This window comes from Podarcis melisellensis (genome assembly GCF_964234715.1).
Source record: "Podarcis melisellensis genome assembly, chromosome: 11".
Classification (NCBI taxonomy): domain Eukaryota; kingdom Metazoa; phylum Chordata; class Lepidosauria; order Squamata; family Lacertidae; genus Podarcis; species Podarcis melisellensis.
Window position 1 is genome coordinate 26,573,876 of NC_138543.1, and position 12,948 is coordinate 26,586,823.

Here is a 12,948-nt window from a genome sequence, read left to right on the forward strand (position 1 = left end):
GCAACAGCCGACAGAGACTCTGCGTGTGTGCGTAAGCGGAACAACGAGGAGAAAAGCTACAGGCCGACTTACATGCGGTTTGGGTCCAGAGCGTGGCTGGGACGTTCCATTCAAGGGGGGGGGTGTTTAGGCGGACGAAACCATGGGGAAGCTGAACGTCGTTTTGCTTCGCTATCTTTCCCGAGAACACTTCAGAGTACTAACTGCGGTAAGGATCACTTGGCGATTGGTTCCAGGGAATCATGAGAGAGGCCTGGACCAGGGCTTGGTCCCTGGTGGGCAAGAACAGGTTGAGGCCGGGTCTGGGTGGTGGAGATCTGGGAAATCATGGCTTCCGCGGGTGTCTTTGCAAACCTTCTGAAAGCACGCAAATTGACATTAACCTTCAACATGGGTGAGTTTGTCCATCAAGCAACAAAGACAAGGAAATGTTATGTAAATTTAAAAAACAAGACGATTAATTATCTTGCTGAATATTATGCTTTAACTGTAGTTTTTCATCCAAGTAGTTTCCTCTCTTCCAATACCTTTTGCAAGCCCACTTTATTATTTAGTTTTCTGTGGTCTTTCTACAGAATTGCTCCCACTTGAATCTGCCTGAATCTTAAAATCATCATATGAGACCCTTCTCTGCATCTCATTGAAGAAAGACATGGGGTAGCCTTTAGATGCCAAACTTTTTAGAACTGCATATATGTCTTCATGCTTGAAAAATCCATATTAACACCTGTTCTGTGAGGGCATGAGCCAGTATTTAAAAGTATTAAATGCAAGCACCAGAAAGGAGGCTATATGTTCAAAAACAGGAGGCATGATGTAGGAAACTATACTTATCAAAATAAAGAGTATTTATCATGCTATGTTTTGCTGTTGCAGGTGGAAATGGGCATGAAGAACCATGAAATAGTCCCTGCCAGCTTGATTGCCTCCATTGCTAGTCTCAAACATGGGGGATGTAACAAAATTTTGAGAGAATTAGCAAAGCATAGGCTCTTGGCTTATGAACGAACTAAAAGTGAGTATAAATGGGGTGCCTGCCCACTGTTATTTCAGTGCATTTTTTATGAATGCCGCCATTGGTTGATAGTCAACATTGCACAAGTGAAATTCCCCTTCCTCTCATCCCACTGTGCTCCCTCGTACATATGGCAAATACTTCTCCAACACTCCCAAGCACATGTAGTGGGAAGGAGAGGAAGGAGAGATCCCGTTGCATGGGCAGAAATTGTTCTACCTGCAGACAGAAACCACTGGGTATCAATTGTTGAAAACTAGAGGAAACCAGAAATATTTGGTATATTTGGTTGCCAACTGAGGTGCCTTGAATAAGTTGTTTCAACTCATACCCACATTTAATTCCATGTTGTTGCTCTGAATACAGAATTATGGATCACAGGGATTGTTGGAAAAAAGTTCTCTTTGGAGGACTGCTGACTTTGCTTAAGTATTTTTGCTGTTTTAAAAGGAGACACTGCATAATGATGATAAGCACACAGTAATACAGTGTGATGTGATGCACTTATTTTACTTCTGCAGCTGTCCAAGGTTATCGATTAACTAATGGAGGATATGATTACTTAGCCTTGAAAACTCTTTCTTCTCGACAAGTTATCTGTTCTGTTGGAAACCAGATGGGCGTTGGAAAAGAATCAGGTATTTTCAAGCTTTGTGATTGGGGGACGGGGTCATGAAATGTAGCAGATATATCGAAAAAGTAGGCAAGTACCAAAGCGTAAATTTTGAATGTGTTAAAGGCTAATTTTTTTATCATGCTTCTAATTAGACTGAATCTTTGTTTTAAAGATATTTATATTGTTGCAAATGAAGAAGAGCAGCAACTTGCATTAAAGCTGCATAGACTTGGGAGGACATCCTTTCGGAACTTAAAAAACAAGCGTGATTACCACAAGCACAGAAACAAGATGTCCTGGCTATACCTTTCGCGTCTTGCTGCAATGAAGGAATTTGCCTACATGAAGGTACTGTTGGTTGTTTTCCCCCTGGTTCTCCTAAATCTGGGCCCATTGTAACTAGGCTTCAGCCAGAAGTTACAGAAAGGTCTACACAGGCTTCCTCTAACTTTATTCTCACCTGTCAAGATGATGGGCGTGACCCATTTTTAACTGATTACTATTTCCACATGTCCCCATCCAATTTCTAAGGTTATCCATGGGCTCTTTTTAATGTCTGTACCATCTTTGAAGCAGCAGCTAGCCCAATGGCAGCTCAATATGTGTTGGCTGTGAAAAAGGTGAATTCCGTAATAAAGGTTACCAGAAAAAGCCGTGAAAATTAAAAGTGGCAGCATTCTATTGTCTGTACATAAGTCTATACTGCAACTATAATTGGGGTTCCTGTGCCTAGTTCTGATAATCTCCACATCATGTCTGAGCAGGTATTTTGAACCTAGATCTTCTCAATCCTAGTCTGTCTTAGGTGGTTTTAAAGGGGGTAGACATGGAAGATAAAGCTATCAGTGAGTATTAGCCATACAGCTAAGTGGAATCTCCAAGTTTTAAGTGGAACATGCTGAAGGGGTAAGAGAAAGGGAGAGTTGTTGCCTTCATGGTCTGCTTGTGGTTCTTCAAAGCATTAGGTCAGTCACTTTGAGAAACTTAATACAGTGGTACCTCGGGTTAAGTACTTAATTCGTTCCAGAGGTCTGTTCTTAACCTGAAACTGTTCTTAACCTGAAGCACCACTTCAGCTAATGAGGCCTCTTGCTGCTGCCACGCTGCCGGAGCACGATTTCTGTTCTCATCCTGAAGCAAAGTTCTTAACCCAAGGTAATATTTCTGGGTTAGCGGAGTCTGTAACCTGAAGCGTATGTAACCCGAGGTACCACTGTACTGAACTTTAGTCAGATCCTGCAGGCCTCTTATGTCCATATCACATTCTTACAATATGATGGGTTTTATTTTATTGTTCTCTGGTGTACGTTTCTTTTATATGAAGCTTATTTCATTTGTGCCATAAACTAGTACTCAGCATTAAAACTCTCAGTGAGTACATTAACACACTAGAATATTAATACGTACTTAACTCAAATGCACTGATTTTTTAAAAATACCTTTTTTCTCCTCTTTTGGCCAGGCTTTGCATGATAGAAAATTTCCTGTTCCAAAACCATATGACTACAATAGACACGCAGTCGTAATGGAACTTGTCAATGGTTACCCTTTGTAAGTATAAAGGTATTTTCTCAGGGATACTTCTGTTCAATATGATTTATAGATTTATAGTTTATAGATTGCTAGTGGTAGATGTTTGGACAAAGCAACAGCAGTATAATAGTAACTTTCTTAGGTATCAAAGTTAAAAAAAAACCTGTAGTAAAGACCTTAGACATCACTGCAGGCTGGGATTGACAGTGTAATTGGTTTTCATTAAAAGCCATTGGTCTGACTTTGTACATGACAGGGCCTTATTTATATTTTTGATAACTGGGAAGCAAGCTGTACCTGTATATTTCCCTTGACTTCCATTTCTTAAATAATAAAACTAAGAATTACCAAAATCTAAGCAGTGTTGAAATTGCTGATTACTTGGAAATATTCACTAGAGCCATTTCATACTAAAGCATGCAGAAGAGACAGTTCCTTAAGAAAGCATGTAATTATTTCCATAATCCCTGGATTATTAAGGAAAGCAGAAAAGATTGGTTTAAAGGTGTCTTCTAGGCAAACTCTTTTGGCCATATAAAGCAACATGTGTGAGAAGTAATTTCCTTTTTGAAATAAATGGAGCTCTTTCCCTGTTGAGCAAAATACTATCAAAGAAATTCTGACTGCAGCATAGTATTACTTTTTTCTTCTCCGTCTCCACACCCTCCCGCAACCCCAGGCTGGTTTTTTTAAAAAACAGTTCTTCCAACACATCTGTCAGTAACATCAATATAATTCTTTGTAATGGTAGATTATGCCTTCAAGTTGATTGATTAATAGGAATGTCTAAAAACTTTAAATAAACCTCTACCCATAACCTTGCAATCTAGAAAAATAGATGTGGTTGGTATGTCTGTTCTACACATTTAGATGTTGGCATAGCAAGTCAGAAATGTACTGTTGTACGAACACAGAAGGCCCTGCTCAAAGGCTCGCCTAGCCAATCATCCTGTTCTTACACTGACCAGTCAGATGCCTATGAAATGCTTGGGCTAATTATCTTATTTCTTTGGAATTTTATTGCATAGTGCATATTTTTATTATAACTAGTATTATTACTGAGACAATAAATTATAATACTTACCACTGGTTTTATATTGTCTTTTGGATTATTATTTTTTAAACAATACAAGATCACTGAAGTTTGCCCACTAATGTGCTGACTGCATGTATTTGCACAGCTAAAGGCATTCGCGTCCAATCTGACCTTCATTTGTCTTCCTGGATCAAAACTAAATTGGCTGCAGCTGAAAAACAAGGTCACATTATAAATGTGATATGGTATGGCATCTGAAATGAGCTGCCTAATCAAAAACGAATCTATTTCAAAACTTGAATCAATTAAACATGAATTAAAAAAGAGCATTCCTTTTGAAGTGTTCAGCAGTTCTTGTACTAAATTTTAAAAGATTATATAGGAAAGGTAATGCAAAATAGACAAAGGATGACTTGATAGCATAAAAGGGAGACCTTTGTTACCTGTGAGCCGTGATCATCCAAAGTCATCAGCTGAAGAAACTGCTTTGTTAGGTGAAAATATAGGGTTGGATCCTGACTTGTTTTTGATGGAACTCCACAAACTGGGGGGGGGGGGCATTTTTCAATTCCCTCTCCAGTCCCCTTGTCCCCTGCCCAAAATCTGTTTCAGAGGGCTGGGGACCTTCCTGAATAGTGTGTGGTACAGGGGCTGCAGAAGGAAACAGGATAACTAAAAATGGTCTCTCTTCTCTACTCTGCTTTGTCAATGGGAACGAAAGCTTCCACTGGATTGGAGCAAATGGAAGGAGCCCCTCTCCACAGAGGAAGATGTCCAACCCATAATTGTTGACTTTCCCAAACTTTTTATTCTCGGAGGCCAGTCAGTAATTACGTTACTGTGGAGTCAGCTCCCCACCCTGCCCCCAACAGAGATGTGATTAAGGTCAATACGTGTAAAACAGAATGTGCACAGGAGATGCATCTTTAACACATATTGTGTGATGTAGTGAGAAGGAAGGCGTGGGGAACTTGCTTTTCACAACTGCCTTATTTGGTGCAGCCCATGCTGCACACTTGTGCCTTAAGGTGTGTTTGTGTTACTCATACTTTGAGAGATTCAAACATGTTATTTCCAGCAAAGGAGTGTGCTGGGAAAATGTGAGAAATGTTTACAAGTAGCTCATGTCATTGCTGAGAAGTGATGGTGCATTATAATTAATCCGTGTGATGACCACACATTTTTCAGGCATGCTGTGTAAATCAGTGAAATCAACAAATAATACCCTTATGTAACCCGAATACACCCCTTCTACGTAAAAGTGCAATTTTGTGTGGCCTTTCGTCTAACTTTTCAGATGGCCAGCTACTGAGTAGGCTTTGTGAGTGAATTTCAGCTGAATTAGACTTTAATCTCTCTTTCGCAAATTCAGTGGACTACCCAATGGATCACATTGGCACAATATTATGGGTTTTTCCCTCCTAGTTGGGGCATCCATTTGATTGTACTCGTAATATTCTGGTGGCTTTGTTTTATCACGTAGATGTCAAGTCCATCATCTGGAAGACCCTGCCTCTCTGTATAGCGAGCTAATGGAATTAATCGTGAAACTTGCCAACCACGGTTTGATCCATGGTGATTTCAATGAGTTCAATCTCATGTTGGATAATGAAGATCGAGTCACAATGATTGATTTCCCGCAGATGGTGTCAACATCTCACCCAAATGCTGAATGGTATGTGATGAGCAGCCTCTGTGTATTATCAAGGTGTGGCCATTTGATGACATTGAGCAGGTTTGTGGGGTCCTGGTAAGCCTGGCTTAGCATGTCTTGCGAACCAGGCTGTTGACTGCAGAAGATGTTTTACAAATTCCAGAAAAGAGCTCAAAAGCATGAAAAGCGGAATTGATGCTTGAGTAATGAAGAACCTATGGTAGTGGGATGTTTGTAAATTGAACACGCCTTTTTAAAGTAATCTGTGAAACTTCTTTTGTTCAGGTACTTTGACAGAGATGTGAAATGCATTCGTGACTTCTTTATGAAACGTTTCAGCTATGAAAGTGAACTCTATCCAACTTTCAAGGACGTTAGGTAAGTTTGTGGGCCTGTTTAGAAACCAAGAGTTATTTCGCAGGTTGAATTCTACCTCTACACCAATGTTTCCCAAACTTGGGTATCCAGCTGCTTTCGGACTACAATTCCCATCATCCCTGACCACTGATAGCAGTTGTAGTCCCAAAACAACTGGAGACCCAAGTATGGGAAACACTCCTCTTCACAATGCATTCAGGTTGTTCCCAGAGAGGCATTTGTCCTCCTGGAAGTTAAGCCTGAACCAAGGCTCTGTGGATAGAAACACAAGTTTACAGCCATGATTTCTGCAACCGCAGTAGCATGTCTTTAACTATCACAGCAACATGCATTAACTATTTCTGTGTGATGGCCTGAGTCACACATTACAATTCTCATCAGAATGTGTCTCTGGAGAGAGTAGAAGTAAAGTCACTTTAGTGCCAGATACAGATCAGATAAATGTTTGCTATTGGTGTATTCATCTCTCTTACGCTAAATATATATGTCATTTTCTGATGCTCTCTTAAGCTGTATGGCAGAGAGGCAATTGTTTTGCATCATATGCTGTTTGATAATCGTGAAAGGATGGATGCGCTTCAGTCCACTGAACTGCCATCTTTTTTTCATATTTATTCTTCAATATCTTGTTCTTCAATAAAGGCGCTCTCCTAGATCTAGAGGACGTCTCCCACTGTTCCTCGTTCCAGTCATTATCCAATCCCTTTCAGTATCTGATCCTCTTCTTCCCTCCTTTTAAAAAAAGAGCTGAATTTATTTGCAACAGACAGCTAATCTTTTTATTGGATTACAGAACACAGCTGCTTCAGAATCACACTTTAGGATTCCAGTTCTTCTACCGGTGGGGTGGGGGGGGGGGTAGAAGAATGTGCTTCAGCATATGGGTATAAAATCACAAGTCCAGCATTACTTTAGGATAACTTTGTCCTAAAAGTGTACTTACATTAAATGGAGACTCAGTTCATGCTTGACTTTTCTCTTTTCCCGCATTGCCAGGAGGGCATGTTCTCTTGATGTCGAAATTGCAGCCAGCGGTTACACCAAAGAAATGCAGGAAGATGATGAGCTTCTTCACCCAGCCGGCCCTCATGATGAGGGCAATGAAACTGCGTGTTCTCCTGATGCGCAAGGTTCTGAAGGGGGAGAAACACTATGTAGCGGCACAGATCAAAAGACCGAAGGGGACTTCACAGAGGAGGTTGAAGATGCCACCGAAGATTCGGGGCAAAGCAGCAAAGAAGAAGATGATAGCGCAGATGAAAGTGAGCAGAGTTTAGATTTGCGGGAGTTCGCCTGTGCCTTACAAGAAGCTGAAGGGCAAATTATTGCTGCTCGAGACAGGGCTAATGCAGGCTGCTCTGTAATTGATTTTTCTGAGGATGAAAAGAAAATTGAAAAATCTACCAAAATTGAAGATCAAACAGGTCAGGGAGAAGAGCCTGCTGACAAGGACTGCGAAGATGAATGCCCTGATCTGGTTGACTTGTCAACATTAAACAGAGAATTCAGGCCTTTCAGGTATGAATTTATATTGATCATTCAGGGTTCTTCAGATACTGGGTTTTTGGGTTGTTTTTCCTCTTTCCAAAACGGAAGCTCCCCAAGTGTTGAGCATATTTCTTTTCCGAAACTCTCCCATCAGATTCAAAGCAGCGGGTGCGTTTTAAATAGTAGCATGTGTAATGACCTTTTCATTACAATGTAATATTCAGGGACTAATTGGTTAGAAATGTTATACATTACTTGATTCATCACTGGCATGCTTTGACCCTCATGGAGAAATTTTAAAATGATACCAGCTATAATCTCTCGTACATTTTTACTCGTGTAAACTTGCTCCTACTTGATTTGCTCTGCTTGTGGAGGGAGCACAAATTATTCATTGCATCAGATTGTGCTGGCTCTGCCTTATTGCTTCATTCAGATACTGTTCCCTCTTCATCAGTTCTGTTGGCCAGGAAAACCTTCGCTAACAAAATTGCCTAAGCTGAGTAGTTAACCACACTGCCCAGCCTGCATTTTGTTTAATGAAATGAGACTTTTATTGGCTTCTTACATAGAAAACTGAGATTGCAAAAGGAGGCTGACAGGTCCTTGCGCTGCCTTCATTGGAAGTGAAGTCACTCAAGGCATGACAGGCTAGGGCAGAGAGTGAGCCTGTGTCAATCTTAGTGCCTGTTTTCAAGCAATAAAGATTCAAGAGCCCCTTTGGGTCAACAATATTCATGCCATATGAAATGAATGTCCATGAGACTGGAAGGTCTGTTGAGCAAACCTATTTCCTTCTCGCAAGTTTTGTGTAGGTGAATATCCTGGTGGATTGTGTCCATTATCAATATCTGTTTGGGTGAAATAGTTACTATGTCTAAATGGAAATGTTGCAACTGAATCATCTCGGAAGAGTTGATTGGTAAAAGTTGGATTAAAAATGGCTGACGACAAGCATCTGTTCTGTATTGCAGAAATGAGGAAAGCCTATGTCACATCAATGACCACAGGACAAGAACTACTAGCATGACTTCAGTAGGCAGTATGGGAAGTCGTTCAACAATTCCTCCAGTAAGTTCTACATAAGTAATGAGAAAACTGTGGCCCTCCTGAAATTCATTGGACTGCTGCTCCAATCATCCCTGGCCTTGCAGCTTGAGGCTGGTGGAAGTTGTAGTTCAACATCCCTTTCCTACTTTATATAACATTCTAAGACTTAGAGCTCAGTCCCTCAAAATCTTCCCCAGCACGGCTGCTGCTTATTTCATTGGGACGTTGCAGGCCAATGGATTATGCCTTCAGTTAACTTGTTATGCCTCTCACTGAGCTAGGACCCTTCTTTCACCTGATACTGATCAGGTGGTTCTTTCTCTGTATTCATAAGTGTAAATGGCTGGAGATTTTTGAAAGCGCGAATAGAATTATTCTAAAACTTGCAAAAGTTGTTACCTTCTAGTCAAATCCAGATCCGTTCTCGCTCCTGAAAGCCTAAGATAATGAACTGTTGTCATTGTCCCGGAAGGTCATTAGTTTCCGCTGTTAAAGATATTTTTAAAAATTAAAAGATTATCTTGCTCCACTTAAAGCATAATGCCAAGGTTCCAGTGCTTCAGGCACTCTTGTGTGTAGCCCAGTTTTGAATCGCTGCCACCTCTGCTTTCCAAGCAGCTGGTATACTGCATACAGTCAAGGGATGTGGGGAGTTTCCCCTGACACCAAACAGCATATTAGCAGCTTTGCTTGATGCTTCATGTGTATACTCCATAGGTCTTTATTGAGCTGTGGTGGTTTCATTTCTCCTAAACTGCCTCTATATGGCTTGTATACGTTACTGAGCACCTTGGGATACTGGGTAGAGAAAGGTTAGAGGAAAACATGGGGTGTGGAGATTCATATTTCATTATCTTTTAATATAGGCAATCAAGCAATATTTTTATTTGTTAACAGGATCTAAAAGAGCCTTGCATTTTTAAATAGTTGTAACAGGAGAATTCTGTTGGAAACCCCCCACACACACACACACTTCATCCAAGCTAAATTAAATTTTGCAATTAGAGATCATGAACATAAACAGAAGGGTCCTACGCTTTTGTCGGTCAGATTGAATCACCAGCTTATTCAAGCAGGGTGGGGGAATCTGCTTCTTTATTTTCTTGGACACCCACCAGGACACTCCCCCCCAACTAGGCTGAGAGCACTCTGTCTGGCAAAGGCACTGCTCTCTTCTTTTTTCATTACCAACTGGGAATAGTATACCAGACCCTAAGAGTACAATCTGAAAGGGCCAGTGCATTCCACTCTGGAGCCCAGCAATCTGCTGACAAAAGGGATGGACTGAAAACAATTCTTTGTCTTCCAAATTCTTTAAATTCCTAGTAAATGGTTGCTGCTAGACTGACCAAAAGGAGGGAAGTATTTCTGCAGAAAGAGGGGAAAGCAACAACTCAAAAATAATAGAATTCTAATTGCACATAGACACTGTTCTTAGGTGTCCTTGAAACAGTACTCAAAAACAGTTTCCAGTACTCAAAAACAAGTGCTTGCACACCAGATCTTTTTAAGGAAAGACTGGGACAGAAAGGCAGGTTGGGAAAATGCAGGCAAAGGGCACAGAACCTGCCCTATCAAATGCTCCCCTCCCTTGCACTCTGTAGAAATACCTTCCTTTAGTCCTCTTTGCAATGAACGGAGGGTTGTGTTGCGAGCTGGATTTTACCCCTTGAACCATGCTCATATGTGCGCTCCTGTGTTGAACCACCCTGTGAGCCTGAGGAATATGGCAAGCTATAAATCGAAGTAAGTTTTTTCTTGCCAGACCCATCCAGCAAAGTGCCCATCTTCTCACCATTCTAGATACAGGTCCAGCTGACAGCTGGGTCACTTGCATTTTCCCCAATCCTCTTGTTTGCGTCGGTGGGTGATAGGGATGCTTATATCAATTTATTTCTCACTGTAAGGTCACATCCTTCCTCCGAGGAGCTCAGGGCAGTGAATGCTGCCTGCAAAGGAAGGTGATTGGACCCAACGCCATGCCACCCTGTGAGCTTTGTGGCAGTGGGGCCTTGAAGCCGCCCAAAGTCCTACATTCTGATAATTTATGCCCCGTTGGCTCCTGCCTGTGTAGGGCTGTCCTTTTCATATCTGAACCACAGCTCTGTAGTCAACCTAAAGCTTCTATTGACACATTGAAGTCAGGATAGCTCAGTTGGTAGAGCATGACTCTTAATTTCAGGGTCATGGGTTTGAGCCCCACATTGGACAAGATTCCTGCATTGCAGGAGTTTGGACTAGATGACCCTCGTGGTCCCTTCCAACTCTTGATTCTCTGACACGTGCAAACAAATGTCCAAGCTAGATCAGTGCAATTTGTGAGGAATTCGTTACTTGTCTCAGCCACAAGGGGGAGTAGTATTCTTCCAAACTAGCTCAAAATTCTCAAGATTCCGAAAACGTTCCAGCTTGCTTTTGCGTGTCTTCCCTCTGTCGTTGCACAATGCCGCTGGCCAGTTTTTTTACCCTGCCCAGGTTGTTTAGACTGAGAAACTATTGTTCATTAATTCCAGAAAAGCCGCTGCCTGTTAAAGCTCGTTAAACCGTGCATTTGTTTTGTGCCATGTCGCCCCTTGTATCCAACCTATTTTGAGTTCTCAAAGGGTCACTTGACTTGCAAGCCAGACCTAACGTCTGGGTTTTGAAAATGTCTTGCAGGAGCTGATAAAACAAAAGATCAAGCGCCAGCTGACGAAACAGCAAAAAGCCGCTCTGAGACGGCGGTTGCAAAAAGGAGAAGCAAACGTTTACACAAAACAGCGACGGGAACACATGCACAACATCAAGTCGAGTTTGGACACAGCCAGCTTCTGGGGCTGACATCCTACAGAAAGATCTTCCTCCTTTCCCCATGCCTTGCAAATCAATGAAAGAGATGGCTTTCTGCTTAACCAACATGTCTAATTGTATTCTTTCTGTTGTAGCCTGAGACAAGCCTTCAAGGCCTACTCTGGCAGGCCAAGTTCAGATGTGCCCCGTGAGATTTCTTACTTGTTTTGTTTTTTTACTGGAGATGGTTCACACCTTCACTATGCTTGTTGAGAGCAGGTGGCTTCATCTTGCATGGCTGTATGGTGGCCCAGATCCTGCCCCAGGAACCAGCTGGCTAGATCACTTGGCTTTCAGGAAGCCCGCTTCTATAGGAATCCACTCACAATTTACTATGCCGCTTTGTTCAGAAACAGAAGCTAAAAACTTCCACAGGCAATAAAATTGCAAGAGAAAGCAAACTCCCAGTTTTCAGGTGGCTGGACAGAAAATATAACCCATCTGATACTATGCATATAGGCACAAGGCTCAGTGAGTTCAGTTTAGCACACTCCCTCGATTGGGTGCATAGGATTTGTTTTGCTTAGATGCCCATGTAAGCCTGCAATCCACCTAAACGTGCTCTTCAGATATTAGGATCCATTAGGTGAGGCGTAAAATGAGCACAAGTTTACAAAACATGGGATCAAACTGCAATAATGTTAGAGATGATTATAAGGCTAGTGCAAATCCGTGGGCTCAAATCTGACATTATTAGAGCATTCCACAACCCTGTTTAAAGTTACCCTGTTATCTTCACTCAACTGCCTTACTTTGCAACCCCATATATGTTTACTCAGAGGTAAGCCCTATTGAGGTCAGTGGTACTTCCTCCCAGGTAACTGTGTTTAGGATTGCAGCCTTGCAATAATTAATGTAGCACCTTCAACAGTATCTTCATTTCTAAACTTGAACAAAGGCCCACAAGTTTTTCATGACTGGCAGAGCTTTGAACCTAGAAGCTCTTACTCGATTTCTCTCGGCACTTCCAAAGTTTCATGCGTAAATCCTGCCCAAACTGACAAGTAATAAAAATGATGTTGCACAGGCCTGGCTGGCACTCGGATCTCTAAGCAGCTCTGTGCAACTGCTAATAAATTTTGTTCACGTACATTCAACAGTGTGCTAGATAGCCTCTCGCAAAATACCTTGGAAACCCAGTAGCCGAGAGCACTTGGCTGAAGTGTGGGTTTAAAGTGCATAAAAGATGTTTATTTAGCAGAAATAGAAGCAAACTCTTGTTATGCTGAATCTACTTTGTTAGTAATAATAATAATTTTATTATTTATACCCTGCCCATCCGGCTGGGTTTCCCCAACCACTCTGGGCGGCTTACAGCATGTATTAAAATGTAATAAAACATCAAACAT

The 12,948-nt window shown here is 41.6% G+C and overlaps 1 protein-coding gene across 2 annotated transcripts; it reads left to right on the forward strand.

Annotated features, from left to right (window-relative positions):
- Positions 1 to 49: 49 nt before the first annotated feature.
- On the forward strand, positions 50 to 11,661 carry RIOK2 (RIO kinase 2). Of its 2 annotated transcripts, none has more exons than XM_081930638.1 (10): positions 50 to 208; positions 877 to 1,015; positions 1,537 to 1,653; positions 1,804 to 1,979; positions 3,094 to 3,182; positions 5,684 to 5,875; positions 6,140 to 6,232; positions 7,229 to 7,750; positions 8,695 to 8,791; positions 11,429 to 11,661. In XM_081930638.1, exons 1-10 carry the CDS (start codon positions 143 to 145, stop codon positions 11,588 to 11,590), a joined length of 1,653 nt encoding a protein of 550 aa, XP_081786764.1. In that variant the 5' UTR covers positions 50 to 142; the 3' UTR covers positions 11,591 to 11,661. The 2 variants fall into 2 exon arrangements, with proteins under 2 accessions (XP_081786764.1, XP_081786765.1); XM_081930639.1 differs by lacking the exon at positions 50 to 208 and adding an exon at positions 258 to 394.
- Positions 11,662 to 12,948: the final 1,287 nt, after the last annotated feature.